Source organism: Labrus bergylta, chromosome 10, assembly GCF_963930695.1.
Source record: "Labrus bergylta chromosome 10, fLabBer1.1, whole genome shotgun sequence".
In the NCBI taxonomy this organism is placed as follows: Eukaryota; Metazoa; Chordata; class Actinopteri; order Labriformes; family Labridae; genus Labrus; species Labrus bergylta.
This window is the reverse complement of record NC_089204.1, coordinates 10,254,871-10,281,283: the sequence shown is the minus strand read 5'-3', so window position 1 is coordinate 10,281,283 and position 26,413 is coordinate 10,254,871. Positions and strand designations below refer to the sequence as shown.

The following is a 26,413-nucleotide window of genomic DNA, read 5'->3' as shown; positions in this document are numbered from 1 at the left end:
TGAAGGCTTCAGTTTGCTTCAAAGTCCATATTTTGTATGTGCTGCCCAAAATGTGCAGTTCTATCATATGATAAAGTTAAAACGGCATGCTGATATGGAAGTGTCAGTCCAGGTTATAAGAAAGGATATTAAGAAATATAAATATTTTTAGCCAAATACTTTTAATTTCTGTTGTATATTTCAGATAGAGAATGTTGAGTAACAGCCATGATTCACTGATTATTGATAAACAACAATAATTAGGTGAGGAGATGATCAGGCTCTCCTGGCTGGATGGAAATAAATCTGCTAGTCATCAGCAGTAAAAATAATGCTCAGACAATTAGATTGCTAACACGCACTTTTTGAAGCAGACTTCGGCCACCTCATGTTTCTGTAATGAAATGAAGCACTTTTTGAATCAAGGTTTTAAAAACGGATACAAATTGAAATCATCATAACATTAATGTCAACCACAAAATATGATTTTTAAGGTCCAAACATTGTGACTTCATTATTTCATAAATTAATCATTTGGCAGACAAGTATGTACTCCAGATGATCCGTCAACGTAAAAAGACAGTTTGTTTGAGATAAAGTTTGTTTCTAAGATAAGTGCGTCCCATTGCTGCAGGGCTCAGCTGGAGGAGGTACGATCAGAGAACGGAGCTCTTCAGGAGCGACTGAGCTTCCTGCAGCAGGAAGTCCAGAGCCTAGAGGACGATGTGGCCAAGAAGAGGTGAGAAAGCACTAATGATGAGCAGCTCTTTTTCTCATCAGTCAGCCTGTAATGTTGTATGCTTTTCTTTAATGGCAGTGGGGAGTCAAAGGTGAAACTGACATTTAGAACCTTTAAACTACCTTAAAACATGCAATGACTCATGATCATCATTTCTTAAGATGCAAAATACAACCGATGATCAACTATTAAGTTGTCGCCAGGAGATTTAAGAACTTTAAAAAAAAAAACTACAATGTATTTAAGGTATTATCAAACTGTAAACTTGTATCAATGAGGCAAAAAGACCTGTATTGATGCTAGCTCAAACTGGTATCAATGAAACAGAAGAATCCAGATATTCCTTTCATGAACACTAACAACAAGACTATCAGTCAGTGTTTCTAATGCACCCTGCAGCACCACACTAAACCAAACCTGCTCCTCATCTTTATTATTATTCTTTTTTTTTTTCAAATTAATAAATCCATATGGTATATAGTGTCTCATCATCAGCAACATCATTAAACCATCTTCAATCTTCTGTACATGACAGAGAAAATAACATATCTAAATATAACAGGAAGGGGAAAGTGGATTATGGTTCTGATGCTTATTAGTTGGATTTGCAGCCCAAAGCAAAAATGGGCAGGACATCAGGAGGGCCAACTAAGATCTAAAAGCAGAATGGGAACATAAACTGCATAAAACAGGAAATCAAATTCTGTTTCAGAATATGCTGCCTGTTTAAATCCTGTATGCATTTTAAAAAGTAGAGGTCATAGTATGGTGCCTTGGGGGCTCCATCAAATTAAGACATTTTTGGCCTGAACATCTTTTTTATTGAATATTCCTTAATCAGCTTTCTCTCTGTATATTGTTTGATCCGTAAATAAAAAAGTTTCAATCCAACAAATTCACAAATCCAGATCAGTAACTGTCACATTTGGATGGTTCTTCTGAAGCAGCGCCTTATTTAAAGTCTTTAAACAGATAAGCAATTATTTTAAATTACTTTCTTCGTAAAATTTATTTTTCCCATTTTAAACATTTAAATTCTTGAGGCTCCGTTTCATGTTTTCTAAAGGTAGACCCTACATTTTCTATAACAATATGTTTGATATAAATACACAATAATTGTATAATTATAAAGTAAGATTTATGTAGCTCCATAATAATATCACAAAAACGTTATAGTTTATTTTTCCTGGCGCGCAAATGTCATGAATATATGTCCACTACCGACAATGAAATGCATAAACCTACTCCTTCTGTCAGGAGGAAACTGGAGGAGATGGAGAGAGAACATGAGAGCAGCAGAGAAGAAGAGGAGAAGCTGCACAAAGAAGTGAGAAACTGTCTTGCTGAACTATTCTAACTTTGACCTCTGATGGAATGACTAAAACAATCTCGTCCTCTGTTCGTCTGCAGAACTCGAGGTACCGTGAGGAGGTTCTGGATCTGAGCAGCAGAAACCTTCAGCTCAGCAACGACAACGCTGAGCTGAGTGCCCGTCTCCGTGGAGACCAGGAGTCAGTTCAGATGTTGCAGGAGCGTTTAGCCATGATCTCCAAGGCGCAGGAGGAGGAAGGAGCATCGGTGAGCAAACTGAAAGAAGTAGATCTGTCTCAAAGCTGAAATGCTTCTTCAATTCTGTAGAGCTTTATGCCAGAAGATTCACACTTAAACCATTTCTTGTGATTTCAGGTGCGGCGGTTGCAGGATGCCGCCATCCAGCAGGAGAGGGAGAAGCTGCTGCAGCAGACCTCTTGGATGCAGGAGAGACAGCTGCTGGAGAGAGAGCTCCACTCTTGCAAGGAGAAGGTGCTTAAAGCCGTCATCTTTTCTTTTAATCTGTCATTTGTGTAACTGAAGTGACCAGCACATAAGCAAGACTGCGCAACAGGGACATTAAGTTCCTGGATCTGTTTAGCTGAAAAGAAGCTTATGTATGTGTACTTGAATAATCCCAGCACCAGGTCAACTAACTAGATATTTCAGTGTTTTTAGTTGCCTTTCAAAAGCAGGTGTGAGGAAAAAATGTAGTTCCTCACTCCTGCTGCAGGAACAAAATGACTGGCAATACCCATTAGGCTCTATACGGTGATGCCCAAATTTGCAAAAAAAACAATTTAAAGTCTACAACAAAAGGTTTGGTCTGTCCACCCCATTTCTTTATTCATAATAACTGACAAGGAGGAGAATATTTCTACAACTCTCAAGTTTACGTTTAGTTAAGATTGAATGTTCTGCATTATTGGAGACATTTTTTGTGTTTGTGTTTGATTTATTGGTATTACAATATTCATTTAAGAGCTAAAAAGCTGGTTTCATCATCGGCATAACTGATCTTCAGTGTTTGGTCCAGTCTTATGTTAAGTGTCAGTCAGTCTTGTGTCAGACTGTGTGTTAAGATGTTTTTTCAAAATTCCTCAGCTGGGTCGTCTGTCGGAGCTGGAGGCGGAGCTCAGCAGTGTGACGTCGAAGCTGCAGAGGTTGGAGGAGGACAAAGCCAAGCTGCTGAGAGACGCAGACGACAGAAACAACAAGGTCAAACCTAAGACAGAAACTAACAAAAAGCCACTGTTTGAAAATAAAAATAGTAATAAAAAAAACTCCATGGAATCAGTTCTAACATTTAAGTTTGTCTCCAGCAGGTTGAGAAACTGCAGCAGTCGTTGCTTTCTGTGGAGCCGGAGGTGGAGTTGCTACGCTCTCAGCTCCACGCAGTCAATCAGGTGAACCTTGGCCATGCACAGGAAGTACCTGACCTGCAGAGGAAGCTGCAAGATGGTCAGAGCAAGGTCAGTGCCTACAAAATACAACACAATATTGCTCCTTACCAGAAGGTTTGTTTCCCTGAGGGCTAGAGAATATACATTTGAAGGGACCTATATTTTCCTCAAAATATTTTTTTCATTGTAATTGAATGTATGCCCTAAATCTGAAATCTGACATCACTCTGGTTAGGGTTCTTGTCTCATGCAGCCTTTGGTTATGGGTTTTGTTTAGACTGAGGACAATAAACCTCTGTATACTGTCAACAGTAACTTCACAGATTCTGTTTTTTCATCTTTAGATTGGGGAGTTGGAGAGCAGCGTCAATAAGCTCATGAGGGAGAAAGAAGAGCTGAGACAAGCTCTAGAGGAGCAGGACGAGCAGACCTCAATCAGTTTCCAGGAGGAGACCCACAAACTGAGAGTCCAGAACCAGGAGCTCCAACTCAAGGTACCAGACTGTTTAACTGCCTGAATGTAAGCATAGATGAGAGTTCACAAAAGCTAACTGCTTGATGTTTCTCAGCTGTCTGAACTACAGGTTCAGGGTCTGGAGGTCCACAAACTGACCCAGGAGCAGCAGATCCTGAAGACCAAACTGAAGGAGCTGGAGACGGCACAGACGCAGGCTGAAGATCAGGTCAGGACCACAGCTGACAGAATAAACAAACACTAAACACTGATATGAAATCGGAGTTTTGTGTTTTAAAAACATGTCCTGTATGTTTAGGCTTTGCAGGCGGACACTGCGCTCAGTCTGGTACAGGCACAGCACCTGCGGCAGTTGCAAGAGCTGCAGGAGCGAGCAGGGGAAGGGACCAGAGAGCAGGTGGAGCTGCTGCAAGCTCGGCTGATGGAGGAGCAGAGGAGGAGTCAGCAGCTGGAGGACACACTGAGGCTTCAGGCCCAGCAGAGCAGCACCCAGCTCAGCATGAAGCAGGTAAACTCACAAAGGTCAAAGGGCACGGTAAGATCGACAAAGAGGGAGTCCACATAGTTTTAAAGTAATTAAAATATTTTTTATTGAAAACTAAGGCAAAACTTCCTAATAAAGAATATGCCGTCTGTAAATCAGCCTGCACAGGTGCATGAAATCAAATGAACTGGCTCCGCCCCTCTCTACCTGAAGGCGATGTGAGTGGTCAGAGGCATGGCAGCAGGAGCATTGACAGTCAGGGGTTGTCACAGTTTCTATTGCTCTTGATGTCAGTGTGAACACTTTGATGGTGGCTCGCACATGTCTAACTGTGTCTGTTGTGTTCAGGATCAGTATGAGAAGGCAATGGCGGCCCTGCAGCAGAGGATGGAGGAGCTGGAGACTAAACTGAAGGGGGTCCGGCTGGTTCTGCAGGAGAAAGTCCAGCAGCTCAAAGAACAGGTCAGTCCAATAAACATACAGTCCAGATACTGTTAGTCATCCTCTTAACTGTAGAGTGAAATGTTGACCTCTCTTCTGCAGATGGCGAAGAACACAAAGTCGAGCATGCTGCTGAAGGATCTGTACGTGGAGAACTCTCAGCTCATGAAAGCTCTGCAGGTCACAGAGCAGCGACAGAAAAGTGCAGAGAAAAAGAACTTTTTATTGGAGGAGAAAGTCCATGCTCTGAACAAACTTCTGAGAGAGATCGTCCCCGCCTCACTGGCCACGTAGCTGCTCAATGAAACACCAAACCACCTCAGCGTCACTTTCACTAAAGCAGCTTCAGCTCGGAGACAGACAGAAACAGGATTTGTTTAGCCCAGCTTAGCACAAATACTGGAAGCAGGGGAAAACAGTCTTCCTGGCTTTATACCAGTGCAAATACAGCAGCTGGATGCTCTGAAGGTTGAGAATGGTGTGACTTGTTTTTAGACCATGTCTACAAAGTGGGACCTAACTGTCTGAAGCACAAACCCTTAGAGTGTTAGTGGTTTACCCTTCAGATTTATTTATGGATCAACACTGAAGAGCATCGTTGTGTAAAGGCAAATACAATATTTAACATATAATGGATTATATGATGACCAAAGGACATTAAAGAGAGAGCCTAATACAGCAACAGAAAACAAGTTAACCTTTTTTTTTTTTTTTTAAGATAAAGGAAAACATTTTGCAGATGTTTTATCACTCACACGAGCTTAAACATCTGTGTAGTACAGCTCACACCCAATCATGTTGGAGCATTTTGTTGAATGCTGGAAAATTGTCTGTATGGAGAGCAAGAGGAGTAACTTATTGGTTTTTCAAATCTTCATCGTGGGCGTCTGTGAAAAACATAATCAGGACCCACAAACGGTGGTGAGATGTTGATTTGTAGTGTGCCAGTGGGCAGGGCCAACTACATGTCATCACCAGCCTTTCTTGTAACAACATCTATTCAGCAGGTGACTGTTTCTGTTTGTTCTAGCTAAAGCTGCTTCACAGAAACTGAACTTTTGCTCCTTTAAGACGACCAACCAGTCCGACCACACACAGTCCTGTGCATTCAGCAGGACAGCACTACTCTGAAGTATTTCAGCCATGAGGGTATTATGTTGTTTTATATATTTGTATTGTTGTTTTTATGTCAAAGTGAGACTTTTTATTTTTGTGCTCGTGGATTTTAAGTGTCTGCAGGCGCCTGCTGTCCCAATTACATGTTCACATGCATTCTGTTACAGTCTGTAGTGTTTCCCTCAGAGTGAGACCTCCTCCTCTGATGATTTTTCCTTTTCAGGTACAATGAACCAAATCACACACCTGTAAGTGGGACAGACTGACTGACGACCATGTATGATACTTAAACATGAAAACCACATTAAATTATGTTTTATCAAGCTGTGCTGTCTTGTGTAATTTATATGAATAATAAACTATTATTTGATGAGTGCAGGGAATGAGAAAGATAACTTTATTTCTGTAAAATGTTTGAATAACACTTCAGTAATGACAATTGAAACAGCCACAGAGTGGAGCAGAAACGTAAAGAAAAAGAAATAGTTTATTGCTTACATGTTGTGTTCAAAGGACAATGGGAATTAGGACTTTGAAGCTTCCAGGCAGAAAATGTTTTCCTGCTGTTAAAATAAAACACTTTGCAGATCGATCACATTATTCAGGACATGACATGCTCCAGGACACCCTGACGAATCAGCTGCTCACATTTCCACCGCGGCAGGAAGTGCTGTGAACAAAAACACACATTGTCAGTGATGCATGCGATTTAGTGTCATATGATCGTTATAGCTTCCTTTATAGTGAAACAGTGTTTCTTTGTTATACAAGCGTCATCATAACTGTTTTAGTCATAGCCTACAAATTCATGTATTCTGTATTAAGTCATATTGACAGTGCTGTGATTAGTAGCAGCAGAGTCAGTACAATTTGTTAAGATAAATTGACACAGTAAAATATATAAAAATGAGTTATATGTATTTTGATTTCATCAATAGTAAGAAAAAGGAGTTCTAACCTGACTGTTTTTCTTGAGCAGGATCACTGTTCCATCATCGATCTCAAACTCTCCGTGGTCCTTCAAACACCTCACCTGAAAAACACACAATATTATCACTGAGTCCAGATAAGAAATAAAACCAGTTTAAAATGAAAAAACATAAATGTAAGTCAGTCACTCAATGAAAACCAAAAAGAGAAAGAATGTTTGATGTTGATATTCTCTATTTTGTTTTCTCTAATTTAACAAAAATATTGAAAGACAGACAAGTGTCCAACATTAAACAACAAATAAAATAAAATACAGGTTATTTATGACTAAATAAGAATTTATGTAAATAGTTCATCTGAAACCAAGCTGGACTCAAAGTTACTAACTTTAGAGAAACTAGAGTAAAAACACTGTTTTTATATCAACCAAACAGCCACAACAATAACTATTTGAATCCATATCACTTTAGAGCTATTCAACTTGTATTAACCTGACATTTCTTAAAGTAATTAAACCTTAAAGAATGGTAACACATCTATATCAACAGTATGTTAACTGTAATAAGAGTAAACCTCACTGATTGAAACATAACTTTATCCATAACCTACACACAGGAAAGCATTTCACAGCTTTCACACTATATCTCATTTCTGTTAAAGGAAGGACCATAAAAATGTTTTAATAGACTCATTCATATCTTCAGGCAGACTCATTGTGTTTCAATATCACTTTATGTTCATAAATTATTATCATCGGATTCAGTGTGGATCTCTTCTGGATCTCTGCTAAATTCATTAATGATATACATTAACTTCTGTAACGCTGGACCACGATACTGAACTAGAGTGACTCTCGCTTGGCTCAGCTTTGCAGCAAAGAAAGAATAACAGTGTGCATGTATGAGGACAGTTGCTTAATGAAGACAAACATGAACTGAGAAAATGTCCAGAAATGGATCTAGTCCTACATTTCCTTTGATTCAAGTTAAGATCACAGACCTTAAGAGATGGTTGTTTTGCAGTGAAGGGGTAAGCAGAAGACAGGTCACAGAGTGACATAAAGACTTTCATAAATAGCATAATACATTAATATTATTATTATTATAATTAAAACAGTCTCACCTCAATGTACAGACTCTTAGGAGGCTTCATGTCCTGAGTGATGTCCAGACCCTCCCCCCCTCCAAGAGAGCGCATGAAGGAGGCCAAAGACTTCTTATATTGACTGAACCACTGCACCTGAGATCACAGACACATTACACACAAACCTGTACAAACATATATAAACTCTGCATTACAGATCAACTGGACCTTCTAAACGTACAGCTGTTCAACAGAAAGTGATGTCACACTCACCTCCTCTGCACACATGTGGAAGCGGACGTTTGGTGGCAAAACACTGCCGTACTCCCACCGCAGAGCTCTGATCCTCAGAAGGCGGTCGTAGCTGACAGGAGGAAAAGATGTGTCTTTTAGTAATCTAATGAAACACTCTGAAGGCTCACGTGACAAACTGGAGATCAACAGGTATGTGTCAGGTGGTTACAGGTAGGCTGTGACGCAGCGCTGGTTCCTCAGCAGGCAGCAGTGACGCAGTTTGATGGAGGGGATCAAGTCAGCTCGACCATCAGCCTTCGCCTCGTTTCTGAAACAGAGGAAGACATCAGAAGTTGACTTATTTTTCTTTCTTTTGACAAGCTAAAAAGAAAATTATTTTTTAACAGAAATCGCAAACTTAAATGAAATGGATTGATAAAAAAATGAAATAAAAACGTGTAGTGTAAAGGGGATTGCTTTCTTGTTAACTATTCAAATGATGCTGTTAAAAAAAGGAGATATGGACCAATATAATATAGAAAATAAGCATTGTAAAAAAAGGAGTAAAGGGGGTATATTAATTAAATTCTGAAGATATAATCTGATTACTTCATGATCTAAACAAAAGATTAAAATCATTTCTCTTGTTGTAATCTGAATGTGATGGTGTTCTTGTGCTCAATTCTGACATTCAAAATGAATGGGGATTATTAAAAAAACAGATTTTTCAGATGTTACTCAGTGAAATTAAACTTTATTTAAATAGATGTATTACCACAACAATAGTCTGTCAAGAAAAAACATCTGAAGAGTAAAGTAAGCAAATACTAAAACAGAGTACAAATCTATCATTTATAGTGTGCTAAAAATGAGAGGCAAGTCGCTGTTTTGAACCAAAATAACTAAAATTATTTAGCTGTAACTGAATTTATTGCAATGAATGAATGCATTTTTAATGAATCTCTAAATTTAAAATATTCTTACACATCAGTCTGGTTCTGTTCATAAAGAGCTTCCATCTCCTGCAGAACCTGCCGGAGTCCATCCTCCTGAAAACAAGAAGGAGATTAAAACTCATTTAAAAACAGGAAACTACAATAATCTGAGGGATCAGACACTTAAAAACCTTTAGTTAAAACAACCCAATAAATCCTTATGTTCACTTATCATTACAGTGTTTTAGATTACTGCTTACATTGTCCTGCCCAGTGCATCAATAAACGTTTTCACTCTATCATTAAGTTTTAAAGTGTTATGATGTGTGAAAAGTTTTAAAGTGTTATGATGTGTGAAAAGTTTTAAAGTGTTATGTTGTGTTGAAAAGTTTTAAAGTGTTATGTTGTGTTGAAAAGAGTTGATAGTGCTGGAATTGAAGGAAGTCCTGTTTGTAGTTTAAAAACATTAACAAAACAATTTTGTAGTTAAAAACGTAAACAACAAAATGTTTGTAGTTAAAAACATATTTGTAGTTAAAAACATATTTGTAGTTAAAAACATATTTGTAGTACACCGGGGGCTCACTCCGGTTCACTCCGGTTCACTCACGTTAAAAGCGGGCAGCTGACCGTCGCTCATCCGCTGAAGTTCCCGGATTAACTCGATGGCTTTCTCGCAAAACATCCCAAAAGCTTCAGACAAACACCGAGGGTCAGAAATGAGTAATAATAACGTTATTCAAAGAAGCAGGACATTTGTCTCTCGCCGTCTCATTCTCAATTCAGTTTCGCGGCAAAATCGGAGCAGTGTTTTGATCATGTGACCGGATGACGCGACACTCCGGCAGCCGCGCTGGGACAAACTTCATGACAGATAAACATAATGTTGTCGACAAACAGTTTTGTTCGTTTACTTCAATGAAGTCATACCGCGCCACCGGTTTATGCCCCACAGTCTGGCTGTTTAGAGTTTGTGTTTTCTTTCTATATTGATAGATTTTAGCAGTAACAATCAGTTTAATCACTGTTTTCGCCTACGGACTGACTTCCGGTTAGCGAATATCACAGCTTCCGGGACAACAAGCTACAAATAAATCGACATCTTCCATTGACGACATAGAACCAACAGAGTCTGAGAAGAACCGTAATTTTATACATTTATAAATGTATCTTGTTATAAAACTGTAGGAAAGTTAGATTTTACATTTTGTTTGTGTCGCTTTTAGAACTTCGTCGTTCTGCGTTGTGATGCATTCACGTCGCTTGGGAAAGGAATGTGGCTCTGAAATGGTAATTATGTGTTTCTGACTTCAACACCAGGACATTATTTCAGTCATACGAACACTGAATGCTTTTCTGAAGTGAGAACTAAAGTCGAAAAGTTAAAATGTAAAATAACTTGAAAGATTAGAAGACCCCTCTTCATTATAGAAACATTCAAAGTGAGAAAATTGTCAGGCAGGTGTTTTTGTTTTCTTTTTTCTTTTTCACCAGTTATAGGTTTGTAAATAATAAGGTTTGATTAACATGTAGTCTACTTCACCTTATCTTTCCAAACGTTTTACCTTTATTTTACTCCACTACATGTCATTGGTTAATATCTTACTTTTTACTCTCCTACACTTGTCGGACAGCTTTTTTTTCACATTTCAGATTACAAACCATAAAAAACATATATCCATATAAGACAATTGACTGTTTTTGACAAACTAAAGTGCCAAGTGCAACTTTAAGTGTGAAGAACTGCTCTCAATTCTTCTCCCATTAAATAAAAGGCATTGTCACAATGCTGAAAACAGGCATTTTTTCTAAATTAATTAAAGGTGTAGCCTGTATATTTTTTTTAGAGATACATGGTTTTTACAGGATAGCAATGTCACAAACATATGCTAATCTTAATTAGATTTAACCAATTGCTTTGTTTAAAGTATCCAAAAGTATCTTACGTTAGGAATTGGTATATATATATATATATATATATATATATATATATATTAATGCAGCAGTAATATTTTCCAAAAGCCTCATTATATGGATATCAACAAGGCACTTCTTGTTCCCCTACTTTTCTTCAGCTATTTAATGCTTTTTGCATTTACCTGAAACATAGGTAATGGCTACATTAACAATATACTTGATTTTTCCATACAAACCCTTGATCGTCACATGTAATATGACGCAGAATTATACATTAAAACAATAAGCCATTTTTACTAAAGTTAACTTTATATAGGCTTATGCATTTAGTTTTGTTTTGGACTAATTCTCTGTATCACCAGAAGAGTTGATTATAAAGGGACAATAAAGTAGGTTAAATGAATCCTCACTACAAGTTTATATTGATAAGATTGATTATGATCAGTTCTATTTTGGACTTTGTTGAAATAGTTGTCCTTTACTAATTTGGATTACGCTAAATTGTGCTGCTTTTTAATATGTTGGTTGTGTGAATGTTTATTCCTGAGAGAATGAACTTCCTGTTTAAATCCTAATATTTACAGTCTATGTTTAAAATATTTCTTTTACGAGGTGTAATTGAAGGCACCGTGCACTACTTGAGGTTTTTGCCCATTTCCGACAACATATTTTGTTTTGGTAGTCGTTGCTCCGACGCTCCCAAAGGGCCGTGGACGCAGCAAATTGAGACCACATGGTGGTTTTTCTGTGCTCTGATTGGCTGTGACAGCTTGGTGCTCCTCAGCGGATCTCTGCGGATGTCAGTGCAGGCACAGAGCTCGAAACACAGCGGGGACTCGGCTCCGTCCTCACCGGCTTTCACTGCTCCAGCACCCGGCCAGCTAACGGCCTGCTCCCTGCTGACAGGCCCGCGGTCACGGCTTGTCAATCCTTCGGTATTTATCCGGTTGATTTTTGTTTCTGACGTTTTCAGTGATGCGAAAGCGGAATAATTCGCCGACTACGGAGCATGACAGCGGCACCACCGGCACTCTGCTTGACAGCGACCCGGACCTGAAGCAGCGTCCCAGCAGGGGAACAGGGGGGCCCGTAGCAGGCGGCCAGCAGGGCCCGGGAGTGGAACCGGACATGGGGAAACCGTTCAGAAGGTAAGACTGAGACCGGAGCAGGTGTGTGAGCACCTGAACTAACTGTCTCCCTTTCTGTGTGTATTCCTGGTGGGGTGAATTTCTCCTTCTTGTTTGCACTTTTAATAAATTGCAGAAGTTTAGACATAATAACCCAGAATGTTATTCTTACACAGTGATAGTTGATATTTGATATCATTAACAAATTAACATCTTTATCCCTGCACATTTTTTAATGTTTCACTGCTGAACTGGTACTCTGAATTTACCAATTTCCAAGATGATATCTGAAACTGTGTGTTAAAAAGAGTTCATTTGAATATATTCCAAAATATTGACCCATGCACATCAAACCAGCCTGTCTGAGGTTAAGCTGACCGGTTCTTCTGGTTTCAGTGAGACTGATGAGCTGGTCAGACTTGAAGCTGCTGATCCAGCAAGACCCTCCCTCCACAGCCATCAGACAGACACAGTGACACCATCAGGTTACCTGTACAGGTGTTTGTGTTGTTGATGATGTTACTAGTGTTTATGTGAATGGATGTCAATGTGAAGGTCTGCTGTGTGATGACGTGAGTTGTCTTTTTGTTGGCAGCATCATAGTTCTGTAAATCAGACATGAAAACTAAAGCAAGACTTTTACCAATTACACACACTGGATGTTGTTTCATGAAGCCCTCCTTTGGGATGTTTTTGTTCCTCCTGATGGAGCCTAATGTAGCTGCACGTTTGGAAAACAGATACCACATGAAGACCGCAGTCAAAGGTGGATGAAAATCTCAGTCATTTTACTTTATAAGTAACCTTTTTTAAAGATTACATTTTGACCTTTTTATTGATCGGACAGCTGAGGAGAGATAGGAAATGTGGGGTAGTCGTACATTAAAGAGCTGAGGTTGAAAGTCAAGGACTGTTGCCTCAGTGAGTTTTTGGGGCGTGTGCTGTCTTGACTCAGCACAACCAGTGACCCCACTTTATCAGCAGTATTAGACAATAGAAATGACATCATCAATGTCATTAAGCTGCTTTACAAAAACGTTGTATCATTTTTATTTTTTACATCTAATTTATTTAAGTTATATATACACACATATATATATATATATGTATATGTATGTGTGTGTATGTAAGTGATAGCAGAACAGTAAGGTGACTCTTGAGTCCCTGAATGCAACACAGAGGTCAGACCATCAGACAGGAAGTTCACAAACAGTTTAACCCAGTCTACACAACTGACTCAGTTATCTGAGACACATTCGGCTTTAACTTGACCCAAATCACTCTCCGTAGTTTGGCATTCAAGCTGAAAAAATAAGTTTTGGTAAATTGACTTTAAGTCTATTTCTGAATTATATTTCACGTGATCTAGAGAAGACCCAGACTTTCAGTCCGAGAGCTGTCCTGTGTTGTCCTGTTGCTGCGTGTCCTGACGGCTTTATTCTTCTTCTTCTGCTTCTTCTAATCCTCATTAACATAGCAGCTTAAACACCAACAAGAAGGTCAGTCTGAACAACCATATCCACCTGCAGGTAGAGGACACAGCAGTGCATGCTGGTCCTCCTGCTCCAACCTCAAAACCATGTAAACACAGAGTGGACGCAGAGGAAACCCTCTCCTTAATAACACACACCGCTTTCTGTGTGTAGTATAAAGTTAATGTAGGGATCAAGAATCACCTGGAGGAAGAGACAGATAGCAGAACAGAGGTGTTCTTTTAATGAATCGAAATATTTGCAAGAAAATGAAACAGAAATGATCTTTGTTGATAGAATATCTTAAGTACATAAAAAGGAAAATGTGTCATTCAGAATTTCCCCGGCGGAGAAAGAGGGTTGCTTATCTTCTTGCTGATCGTGTCCTGTACACCTCATAGTTTTTAAAGAAAATAAATCTCCTCCTCCTGCTGTCTTTTAACTGGCCGACCGTGAAACTTTGCAGTGGAAAATGTAAACAAATGCTCTTTAGACTGCTTTCTGTAAAATCACATTAGTCTTAATCTGACCTCCTGGCAGAGACCACAGGCACAGTGACTGTACAGATTTGATCAGTCTTAAAGCTGAAGAGTTGCATTTTGAGGTCATATAGAGGGGTCACTGTTGAACTGAGCCAGTTTAATGTTTCAATGCAGCTCTTTGATACTGATTGTTCCCTTTACTGTGCAGGACGTTTTCTTCTAGCAGATGACCTCCAAACTGTGGTACACATACTCAAACTGGAGAAATAGATCTAAATGCTTTTATTGAATGCTGCAGTCATTCTCTCTGTGTCGATTTAAAGTGAGCCGACCTCCTTAAACAGAGGTAAACTCTAAAATTAGATCTCTGTCATGTGAAGAAGTAACTGACAGGAAGTGACACCTTTTAAGGACATGACTGATCTCTGTTTTGTTCTGAGATCAGCTTTACAAACTGCAGCTTGGTATTATTGTCTCTCTGCATTCTGTTTGACTTCATCAAATAAGACAAGAAGTGGCTGTGCTGCTGATGCGGTGGTAACGTTCAGGTCACAGGTTTGATTGCAGAATTACTGAATCACTTCTTTCAAATTCAGCAGTGAAAGAAGAAGTCTGCCCTCAGATAGTCTGAGTCAGCGTCTGCACTGATTGTGCTGTATTAAATACACGAACACGAGCCAAGATGTTGCACTGGGTGTCGAGTTCCTAAATGTCCATGAACAAACGCAGTGTTATTTCATTTTAGTCAACCCCACTGCTGCATGGCCCAAATACTCACTAGAGCAGCACATGTAGATAACTCTGCTGTCCGACTGTCCCAAAGCACAACTCTGTTTGTGTGACACAACAAGAATTGTAAATCTGTTGGCTGTTTTCAAAGTTTGGATCTCATGAAGCTAAGAGCAACACACCGGGAGATGAGACAGTTCAGTGTAAAGCATGTTGACGCTACATGATGTTAGCTTTCATAGTGAAAAATAGAAATATCAGCCAATCGGGGAACTTCTTTCTCAGCACTAGTGTGTGTGTTTTCCATTCAGTGAACAGGAGAGGAAGAGGCATTTAGACTTTCCATTTCAGTAAACCTACTATTAACACTTCTGTCCAATTCCTGCACTGAAAATGTTAATTCAGAAAAGTATGAATTTATTTTCATTATGTAATACTGGTGCGACTTAAATATAGAATGTACAGAAAATTAACTGATATAGAAATTCAAGCCAGTGTGACTTTTTTACAGTTCCGAAATAATAGTATTAAAATAATCATTTAAAATCCTCCAGCTCAGGTGTCAGATTTCCTCTGTAACCTGATTTCTTTCAGCTACCTGCTTACTGCCGTTGCTTGGTTTGACAACATCACATCGGTGTGTTTGTTTCCTGAGACGTTAGTGTTCAGGATTGCACGGTCTTCCTCTGAGTCTGTTATGAAAGATTTAGCAGAGCAGAGAGCGTTTTTGGCGCGTGCAGCCCTAATAAGTGTCTGCCACTCACACCGAGTGCTTTACCGGCCTGTGACGAGAGAGACGCTCATTCTGAACATCAAAACAAACTCTCAGGCTCTCTCAAAGTGAATCAAGATTTTCAGCAATTAATTGATTTGTAGCTATTCGATATTTTGTAGGCAGGCAGGCCATCCACCAACGATGGTGAGAATCCTATGAGACATGAGAGCTCAGGGGCTCCAAAGGAAAAGATGTGGTTCATTACTAAGATTTACAGATAGTGACTTGCTGTAATATGGTGTGAATGCACAGAGAGAGAGAGAGAGAGAGAGGAAAGAATATGAGCTCAAGGTACCATATTCCCCAGTAGTCTAAGCATATAGCAGCATAACTAGGAGCTGGTCTACACCTGTGCCAGCCCTAACTATAAGATTCATCTAAATGTTTTAAGTCTATTCTTAAAAGTACAGACTGCCCCCCCCGGACGCTGACTGGTACATGATTCCAAAGGAGAGGGGCCTGATAACCAAAGGATCTACCTCCCACAGTACATTTAGGGACTGTAGGTACCACGAGCAGGCCTGCATCCTGGGAGTGTAATTCTCTCAAAGGGTAATATGGCACTATTAGCTCTTTAAGATAAGATGGTGCCTGATCATTAAGAGCTTTAAGAGAATTTGAAATTCTATATATGATCAGTTTATATTTTCAAGTCAACATTTGCTGTTTGTTCCCCTTTTTATTACAATGGACTGAATATTCATGACATATGTCCTTGTGGACAAAACAAGACATTTGATGAAGTCCTCTTAGGCATATGGAAACACCGATAGATGTTTTGTCTATTTCCTGGCATTTTATAAAAGACGTAAGTAATTGACTTTTTGAAAAACAATGTACAGATTGAAGTACATGAAATTGATCTCTGTTGTGGAGACAGAATCAGAACTTTGGAGAGAATCGAAAACACACCGACTCAGCTGTTTTTAAAGTCTAAAGATAGGGGCCTTCCTGATCCCTTGGATTAATATCAAATCATTTGAAGATAAGCTATTTTTCACTCCCTGTGTGACAGACATCGTGACATATGATCCGTTTTGATTGGTCCCGCATGATGTTTATATCAGGAGTTGAAACATAGCCTTTAAGAAGCAGAAACTGAATCACTATCTAACTGCACATGTGGAGTCTGAGTAGTAGCAGCCAAGAAGACTGCAGGTGTAACTGTCCTCGATCACATGTTCATTCTTCTGTGATATGACCTTCTGCATCTGTCAGCTGTTCATTGTTCAAAGCAATGTAAGTCTTTTGTGCAGCTACACACTCGTCTGTCTGTTCTGGTGTCTGCCCCCACTTTTATGGTGATTGGTGGTTGACTGAGTCTGCAGTCCTATCACTATCAAACCCCCCCCTCCCCCCCAAACACACCACCAGCATCTCCACCTCTCTGCAGTGGCTTCACCTCTGAGTGACCTTGGGGTTGCAGCACGCAGTGTGACATCAGCTAATAATACAGCAGGCTCGCTGCCAGCTGCTGCTGAGCCTCCTGCAGCTGAACATACGACCCCACAGAGCGACCAGTGAGAGAGTGCTCTAATAACACACACTCACAGAGTGTATAGACACATTCAGTGTGTGTGTGTTGTGTGTGTGTGTGATGGTGCAGGGAATGAATGCCCCCTCAAGTTCCTCAACTGTTGAAACCGAATTCTTGCTCAGTCAGGATCAGATCTGAAGCTGCAGGAAGGAAAGAAACTCTGTAACCACAAAGTTTATGAATACTGTGTTAGTACACATTCGGTCTAACTCTTGTATCATAAATACTGTAAAGACAATCCTGCAGACTGACTTTGCAGGAATGTCTTTTAACACATTATTGCACCAAATACAAAGCCTCTTCAGTTGTAATCAATGCATTAACAGGGTCCTTCTTTTATACAGCCAGACAATCTAAACCTACCTATATCATCTTTAAGCTATATATTGAACCCTGGCTGTACCATACACTCCAGTACACAAACTTAAACTTGCAGTCAGTTTTTAGATTGATTTCATATTTCACAGTTGTTTCGTCTTTATTCACACAATCGGGTGTCATTCTGATGAAATGGCCAAGACTAACGTTGGCTAACGCAAACAGATGGTCGACTACCTCACTGTCTGAAGTATCGTTTAGGGTTTCGTGTGTTGACCTTGGAAGACGCAGACACCCAAGAGAAACGTCTTAACACACACAAATAAATATGAAGTCGAATAAGATTTCAAGTTCAGCAAATGAGGTTCAAAGATAACTTTAAAATGCCTGATTTTTTTATGTAAAGAAAAACCTCAAATGTGAGTCGAACAGTGGAAATGTGATGGTTGACATAAAGATAGTCAAGGTTGATAAAAGAGATCAGTTGTAATTTTTTGGAAGCTATGTGGACAATAAAGGTTTAAAAAACGTGATAAACTGATGAGGAAAATAATTGTTTGCAGTTCTACTACTACAGTCTGTGGATGAACCAACAATGGCATTCATGTTTTAAACAGTCACACCCATCATGTGCTGAGTCAAACAATAAACTTACACTTGAAATGACAACACACACACACCCACACACATACACATACACACCCACAGTGTGCACACAAATGTATTTTTAACATTTGAGAAAACTAGATCAGTGACTCTCTTCAGACAGTGAGAAATCAAACCTGAGGAGGAGATTCAAGCTGCATCTGTTTAAGGAACCTTCAGTTCTTTTTTGTTTTCTTTGTGTGCTGAGCTCAAGTTGTCTGTTCATCTGTATTGTCTGCACCTGACACAGAGCCATCTATCTTCTGCTGTCATTGAATAAAACACTTCAGAGGCAGAACATGATGATGTTGTGAGTTCTCACCTCAAAGCCCAAAGTGGCAACTCACAGTCAACTTCCTGGTTGCTGTTCCGCTACAGATGAAAGGGTCTGTCGTGGATGTCGTTTTGTCATGATGAGTTGAATGGGTTAGTAGAGATCTGAAAGAACAGCTGCTTGTCCTGTTTCTGTCCTGTTTCTAGAAGTGCTGGGCAATTCCTTGAGTTTAAATTTCAATTTCAATCTTGGCCTCCCACCATCATGAAAACAAGACTTGAAGATTACTCGATTACTGTGCTGCATGCCGTGTTGCTCTGGTTTTCTGCACAGGTTTTGTTATGCGTTTGTTGCATCTGATTCAGACGTAAAACCAATGAGTAATCTAGTTCAATATTAGTGATTTCAATCTAAAAATAATCCTGATTATGATTTTTGCCATAATCAATCAGCCCTAGTATCTGTCCTATTTGTGTTCTGTACCTGTCCAGCATTTGTCAGATTTGTGTCGTGTATATATCTGTCCCGTTTTTGTCCTGTATTCTTAGTATCTGAGTCGTGTTTATGTTCTGTATCTGCTCTGTTCTTGTTCTGTATTTATTCTGTATATCTCTGTACCTGTCCTGTATCTGCTCTGTTCCTGTCCTGTTCCTGTCCTCTATCTGTCCTCTATCTGTCCTCTATCTGTCCTCTATCTGTCCTCTATGTCCACGTCAGCATCAAGCCTGAGACTCATTAGTAGCTTGTTTATCAGAGCGTCAGAAGCAGATATTTAACAACTGGATGTCAGCTGTCTTTATCTCTCTGCGTCTCTTTATGGTATCATGTTTTATCTCACCTCTCTTTCTCTCTGAAGTCTGCAGTCCCCTCAGAGTCCCAGTTTACTGTTCGTGATTATTACTGCCCCGACGCTCCAGTTTCTCTGCTGTTATTCAGCATTATTCCAGTGAGGAGGTCTTCAGTAGATATGTTGCACTAATGCCATGTTATTATGATTTTTTTTTGCTTTAAACACAGAAAGATTTGAATGACCCCATGACCTTAACATTAGTGCCACCCCCAGAGCCAAACATTATGCATTCATCAAAGAGGATTAGGAGGATAGTTCATTTGTTGACAGTAGAAATAAGTCTGAGTTCAGATAAATACACAACTTTCTATGACAGTTTAGAGCTTTACTCAGCTGAACTGTGAACAGCTTTTTATGATTAGCTCAAACTTAGTGAGGTGAATGGTGGATTAAACGGTCTTAACCCTCCTGCGGATGAAGCATTGATTGAATGTCACTCGTTATTTTTAAAGAGCCGTACCCTGTATATCGTTCTTTCTTTCTTCATTTAAAAAAAAAAAAAAGATATTCACTCCAGAATATCCTAGGACAAACAAGCTGCGTCAGGATGTCTCATTGGGCTGTTGGAAACATTGGTTACTATTTTGAAGTGTTTTCTGACATTATGTAGACTCAAACAAATCAATTAATGAATCACAATCTAAATACTCCTTAGATGCAGCTGTAAAAGTTTTATTAAGTATTCACCTTTGCTTTCTCATGTTCGCTGTGACCAGGAAAAAACAAAGCAGATTAAAAGTTGTCGTATTGAAGGTCTGTGTAATGTAATAAAGAATCATCGCGAAGCATTTCTTCAATTATTAAAAGTACAGTAAGTTAATTGCATGTAAACATACCGGACTGTAGAGGCTGTGCACGAGGAGCAGACTTCAGGTTAAATGAATAATTGAACAGGATGAAGTTGCTGGATCCTGTGACTGCAGGGTTATCAGCTTACACTCGCACACACTAAGTGGGCTCACATATCACCAGCATTGTTCAGCCTGTTTGGTCTAAAATAGATCGGTGTTGCTCCCACAGAAGGAGACAAATAAAACCTGAGTGGGAGTTTAAAGATGGATGAGATGCCTCTGTTGAAATGTTCTGGACAGTGAAGTTCAAGTTGTGTTTTATCATGTAAAATGGATGAAAATGTGAATTTTGTATCAAGAATGTAATTGTATTAAAGTGTATAAGGGAATCCCCCTACTGTTCACTTGATTTATTACCTCAGTAAACATTTCCTTAACAAGTGTGGGGTCTCAATAGCTAACTTTAAGTTGTCTTAAATACCTTGTGACGTTAATTTTGTAGATTATGATCCTATGTAGTATTTTTCCAGTTAGGGTGAGGCAGAGGTTTTTCAACAGGCAAGGCAGGCAACTTCTTGGGTTCTCAGACCAGTAGGGAGGCCCCTGAGGGCTGACAAATTTTAAACCCAAGGGACTATCAGACCGTCTGATGTGGATCTCTGGTGTGTCTCTCTCTCTCAGGTTGGGTCTGGTGGGGAAGCTGAAGAGGATCTTGCTTTGGCTGTTGGTGGTCTACATCTCCATTCCTTTCATCGTTAAACTCTGTCCATCCATCCAGGCAAAACTAGTGTTCCTCAACTTTGGTGAGTGTGAGTGCCAAAAAAAAGAAAGGAAGCGCAAACATCCGTGAATCCTGTTAGATATTGGGAGTGAATTTTTCACAGCATTTATCTTCCACTGAGGATAAAAAGTCTATAGATTTGATGATCATCTAACCTTTTGACTCACAGCACTTTAATATGTTCCCTTGTTCAATATCTCAGTTTACAATGTATTAAGATCTGAATCCAGGACTACACTGAGATTTCTGGTTGGACTTTTGAGTCTTCAAAGCTAAATGTGTCTGTTCAATCTTTGGTTAACTGAGTGAGGTGTTGGTCAATGAAAAGGTACAAGGATTACTAAACTGACGTCTGATCCCTCTGTACTCGCTCTGCTCAGTGAGGCTGCCCTACTTCGTCGACCTGAAGAGACCTCTGGACCAGGGACTAAACCACACACACAACTTCTACCTCGAACCTGAGAGCAGTCTCAAGATAGGAGTCTGGTAAATACACACACACACACACACACACACACACACACACACATTTACGTTTAGTCTGGTGAAAATAACAAAGACCCAACTTTAATCCACCATGAGCACAGCAATAAGCATCATTTAGCAAAATTACATTGTCAATGAAACACTTGTAAATGAAATTGTTGCCAAAATAGTTGGAAGACTTTTTTTCTAAAACATTTTTAAGCACACGTAAAAAATGTTCCAACTGCCTGTTTCCCGTCAGGGGCTTTAAATGTAACTGCTTCTATCTAGTAGCACTTTTCCATTACAGCAGTCATGTAAATCCAGTTTTTCCGAGCTTGTACACACAGATCCATGCAGTGAACTGAACAGTAACACAGTAGAGGATTAATCCAGAACAAAACATTTAAGTTTCTTAATAAAGGGACTAAATGAGCACACTTTATATTTTGGGCACTTTTTTTGTATCCACCCTTGTAACCAGGTGTTGTTCTTCTTCTTCTAAGTGCAGTGTTTATTTTAGTATCTTAGTTTATTCCACCTTAAACTTCACATGATATGTTGAAAAGCTGCTTCTTATTGCTGCACTGCTTTTTTTAAACAGTTTCATCACTTTTCTGATTTGTAAGTGAAGGACCTTGGCAATAAAAGACTTGTCCTGTCATCATCACACAGCACTAAAAGCAGCAGCAAGAACAAAATAATGCAATTGATGTCAGTTTAAAAGGTCACAGTCGTCTTTGTTGAGTTCTTTAAGATTGAGACTTATATGCTCTATGAGTATCATCTAAATACATTAAGTCAATCATCAATAAAAGTCTAAAAACACAGAATAACTTCCATACGTTTTAAGCAGAATGAAAAGTTCACCCTTTTACATTTCTAGCCCAGTTTAGAAATGAGATTGTTTTGTAAACGTGGACGGGTTGGGGAAGTATTCAGGTTGAACCATTCTCTTACAATACTGTTACAAATACAAAGCCGGCTTTGAAAATGTAATTATATTCAGGAATATGTACTTAAAGGAATTAAAGGTATCATTTGTTCTATTATTCTCTCATTATGAATACTTTATGTGATGGTGGGGTTGGTTTAATTTTTATAAATGACTCAGCTGTTAATTTGCTCTACTAAATGATTGATTGATTAATTGGTTGATTGTTCGTTTCAGGCACACAGTTCCTGCTCACATGTGGAGAGAAGCTCAGGGGAAACAAGGCGAGTGGTATAACTCCATGTTTAGCTCCACCCACTCTGTCATCCTCTATCTCCATGGAAATGCAGGGACCAGGTAACCCCACCCCCCCCCCCCCACCCCCACCCCGCTTATACTCACCTATAAATACATTCTGTAGGTCAGTTTGACCATTTTGATCAGTTTGGTAAAGGTGTTTTTTTCTCTGCAGAGGAGGAGACCATAGAGTCCAACTGTACAAGGTGAGCAAACACACACACACACACACACGTACACACACACACACACACACACACACACACACACACACACACACACTGCAGCTGTTCAAATACTACATGTAAATTGTGAAGGTCACATATTATGCAAAATATACTTAACCATGTTTTTCAAATGCTTTTTCAGACACAACTCATTTGCATTTAAAGCTACAGGCACAGAAACAGCCTGTTCTGAACAGGGCTGAAATAGAAGCATTTATAGGCATGCTAAAATCCAGGAACAGAGTTTTTATTTAAACTTTTTGAAAAGGAGTATAATATGTGACCTTTAAATCAGTTATTTTGTAGTTCCTGCTTTTCACCAATAGAGGGCAGATAACTGGAGTTTATCTACGTGTCTTTTTTCAGGTCCTCAGTTCATTAGGCTACCATGTAGTCACATTTGATTACAGAGGTGAGAAATAAGCTTCATTCACACGTTTGACTTGCAAAGCTTCTGTCTGTAATACTAAAAGATAACTATATGTTGGTGTGTGTCTGTATTTGCAGGATGGGGGGATTCAGACGGCTCTCCATCAGAGGGGGGAATGACATCAGATGCTCTGTTCATCTACGATTGGCTGAAAAAGCGACTAGACAACAAATTACCACTTTATATCTGGGGACACTCTCTAGGGACAGGGTAACTCACACACACACACACACACACACACACACACACACACACACATATATACACACACACATATACACACACACACATACACACATATGCTTTAACACACATAACACTACTTAAAAAAACTTTTAAAATAAAAAAACACACATACACATCAGTACACACATGCTACACTCAATTCAGCACAAGGGTAGTTTTGAAAAAATATATATTATTTTGTTTTTCAGAGTTGCCACAAACCTGGTCAGAAGATTGTGTGACAGGGGTAAGACGCGCACACACACAAACAGCTGATGTTGTCTCTTTACATATATCACTTAGTGTCAGAGTGTCAGATCAATAATAGAAAAATATGTGTGACTTCATTTGAAAACCACCGCAATCAAAGAGGTGATTGAAATTCAATTCAATTCATTCAATTCAAAAAACTTTATTTGTCCCCGGGGGGCAATTCAAAGGCACACAGAGCAGTAAATTAACAACAGTGCAAGTAGACGAAACATTTTAACCTAAATATAAAGTGTCAATTTAAATACAACTTAAAGCTTAAACTTAACTTAAAAATACAAAATATAAAAAGAGTAGATATAAGTGGACAGTGATCGGACTAACAGATGTAAACAGATGTAAACAGATCTATGTGCAGTAAACGAGAAATAAATATGTGAGAAAGCACAGTTTGTTTGAATTTTAAACTGCAAAATGTTTTCTACCACAGTACTAACACACCCACAGTTCTGAGTCATTGTGAGGCTAAAATTACATTTTATTATGTCCCTTCAGGGACTCCAATTTAATTGAAATGTGTATATTCAGCCCTTAGAGGGCTCTTCAAGGGCAGCCTTCATACATATTCATTGTTTTCTTTTCAGGGAGTCCTCCCGATGCTCTCATCCTAGAGTCTCCGTTCACCAACATCAGAGAGGAGGCCAAGAGCCACCCCTTCTCCATGGTAACACTGACATAATTACACACCATCAAAGACACACAGTAAGTGCAGGTGTGTATTTAATGTGTTAGCCTGTTGGTCTCTGTGTTTCAGGTGTACAGATACCTGCCTGGCTTTGATTGGTTCTTCCTGGACACCATCACAGCCAACAACATCCGCTTTGCCAGCGATGAAAAGTACGTTATCTTACAACTTCCTTCTAGTTTACAGCCTTTGACCTCTGTGTTGTAATATTGCTGGATATAATAACAACGTTTTAGGTCAGGAACTTTTCCAGTAGTAGCTCATGAATGTTTTTGAGCATTAGGAACGTTTTTTCTGATAACAGAGAAACTTGATCTTATTTCTAAATGAGTTACTCTTTTGGTAAAGGTCAATACTTTATACACTCAGGACACTTTTAAATACATTTAAGAATGTTAGGGACCTTTCTGAACTTGGTAACTATTTTTTTCCCTAGGCTTTTTTATGGAATAATTTGGGTTTATTTGCGCGACCGTTGTGCCATTTTTCATGCTTGACATATTTTTCATAAATAGTTTTGCAAGAAAAAGTTTTCTCGCCGGTTGATCATTTAGGAACTTTACAGATAATAACAGTTGAGCTTCTTTTGTATTGAACATGTTTGCATTCAAAATGTAGAGAAACCATAAGTGAGTCTTCTGAACTGTTTGTCGACTCCACAGAGACTGTTAACAGCTGATTTACTCCTAGCTGCCCAAAGTCCACAGCAGCAGCGTCACGGGACTGTTTACATCTTTATTACAGCTGCTGGCCTCTGACCTTGCTGACAGATACGAGTCATTGACCTGAAAACACACATATAAGAGTGAGAAGGTCATGCAGTAATTTAATCAAAACTTAAGTTTTTAAGAGCAGAACTTGAGCAAAACAAAGACTGATGGTTGAACTGCTGATAGTTGATTTACTGCACATCACAGCAGAGATGTGTAACTTCCATGAATGAAGCACTGAACTCAATTTGTGTGTCCCCTCAGTGTGAATCATATCTCCTGTCCTACGTTGATCCTCCACGCTGAGGACGACAGTGTGGTTCCTTTCCATCTGGGTAAAAAGGTAAGAGACCATTTACAGGTCATAGTCAGAGTTTTTCAAGACCACACACATAAACAATTGGGGTATATATATTAAAAATGGAAGACTATAAAAAGTGTATTTCAGTTTTCCATTCAAAAAGCAGAATTATGAGTGATGGGCATATATAAAAATGTGTTAGGTAGGGTACTTATAACGTGTTGCTTCACCTCTTCCTGCAGCTGTACAACATGGCCTCACAGTCAAAGAGCCTCAGCGGTCACAAGGTTCAGTTTGTTCCTTTCCCGTCCTCTCTGGGCTACAAACACAAGTTCATCTACAGGAGCCCAGAGCTGCCAAACATCCTCAGGTAGAAGCAACACTCTATATTTACATAATTACTGTAATGACTACAACGTCTGAAATTGATCTGAAATCAATGGGTTAATTGTTCTTTATTTTAAAATGAGTTAAACTTGACACAAAGCATTAACGTGGATCAACTTATCCTCAATGAGCATGTTGGTTTAATAAAGTGCTGCGTCTTTTATTTGAATGTTTGGATCCCCTTAAAGTGACGCTCACATTTCTCTGTGTTCTCCATTTTTGTTGCAGTGATTTCCTTGGCACAGCTCCCCAACAGAACGACGATTCAGCATGAAAACACATTCACAATTTCTGTTTTAGACGGCATACAAACACAAGCATTAAGTATTGTTTGTTTTCTGATTGGGCTCAACAATCTCGCATGAACTGGACACAAAACATATCATTCCCTTTTCTTCCTGTGTTACCATTCCTCTCTCACCAACACTGGCATCACAGGGTCCTTATAAAAAAAATGTATTTTTAGTTTGACGCTTTTATGACTTGAATTATGAATTAAATATGTCTTGTTTTATGAAGCTGTTGTTACGGCGTCTTACTGTCCGTATCGAGGGAAAACATGAACACTTTCTTCATGACAGCAGAGAGGTGCACTATAAAACAATTTTACATACCCGGACTGTCTGTAAGTTAAATTGTGTGAAGACTCCTGAA

General features: G+C 39.2%; 3 protein-coding genes across 8 annotated transcripts in view; 2 read left to right on the top strand and 1 right to left on the bottom strand.

Moving 5' to 3' along the window:
- The window catches only part of ninl (ninein-like), a 35,543-nt gene extending 29,272 nt beyond the window's left edge, over nt 1-6,271 (top strand). For all 4 annotated transcript variants that reach the window (XM_029275589.2, XM_029275586.2, XM_029275587.2 and 1 more), the window contains 11 exons: nt 614-718; nt 1,976-2,045; nt 2,129-2,296; nt 2,405-2,521; nt 3,134-3,247; nt 3,355-3,501; nt 3,777-3,926; nt 4,002-4,115; nt 4,206-4,415; nt 4,740-4,853; nt 4,935-6,271. In XM_029275589.2, the coding sequence (XP_029131422.1) occupies nt 614-718; nt 1,976-2,045; nt 2,129-2,296; nt 2,405-2,521; nt 3,134-3,247; nt 3,355-3,501; nt 3,777-3,926; nt 4,002-4,115; nt 4,206-4,415; nt 4,740-4,853; nt 4,935-5,126 (1,501 nt within the window). In that variant the 3' untranslated portion in view covers nt 5,127-6,271. The remainder of the gene's footprint in view (nt 1-613; nt 719-1,975; nt 2,046-2,128; nt 2,297-2,404; nt 2,522-3,133; nt 3,248-3,354; nt 3,502-3,776; nt 3,927-4,001; nt 4,116-4,205; nt 4,416-4,739; nt 4,854-4,934) is intronic.
- A 146-nt stretch (nt 6,272-6,417) lies between these two features.
- Nucleotides 6,418-9,967, bottom strand: gins1 (GINS complex subunit 1 (Psf1 homolog)). Its single transcript, XM_020626895.3, has 7 exons — nt 9,741-9,967; nt 9,180-9,244; nt 8,425-8,523; nt 8,235-8,325; nt 8,001-8,117; nt 6,907-6,981; nt 6,418-6,618 (listed from the first exon to the last, which is right to left on the bottom strand). Exons 1-7 carry the CDS (start codon nt 9,813-9,815, stop codon nt 6,550-6,552), a joined length of 591 nt encoding a protein of 196 aa, XP_020482551.1. The 5' UTR covers nt 9,816-9,967; the 3' UTR covers nt 6,418-6,549.
- Nucleotides 9,968-10,114: 147 nt separating this feature from the next.
- Nucleotides 10,115-26,277, top strand: abhd12 (abhydrolase domain containing 12, lysophospholipase). Of its 3 annotated transcripts, XM_029275572.2 has the most exons (16): nt 10,115-10,274; nt 10,357-10,420; nt 12,021-12,195; nt 12,571-12,672; nt 20,729-20,850; nt 21,209-21,314; nt 22,465-22,584; nt 22,700-22,730; nt 23,118-23,163; nt 23,259-23,391; nt 23,616-23,653; nt 24,261-24,340; nt 24,431-24,513; nt 25,336-25,414; nt 25,615-25,742; nt 25,988-26,277. In XM_029275572.2, the coding sequence occupies exons 3-16, from the start codon at nt 12,023-12,025 to the stop codon at nt 26,031-26,033; spliced, it is 1,287 nt and encodes a 428-aa protein (XP_029131405.1). In that variant the 5' UTR covers nt 10,115-10,274; nt 10,357-10,420; nt 12,021-12,022; the 3' UTR covers nt 26,034-26,277. The 3 variants fall into 3 exon arrangements, with proteins under 3 accessions (XP_029131405.1, XP_020482098.1, XP_029131409.1); XM_020626442.3 differs by lacking the exon at nt 12,571-12,672 and having other exon boundaries at nt 10,115-10,420; XM_029275576.2 differs by lacking the exons at nt 10,115-10,274; nt 10,357-10,420 and having other exon boundaries at nt 11,832-12,195.
- The last annotated feature ends 136 nt before the right edge of the window (nt 26,278-26,413 follow it).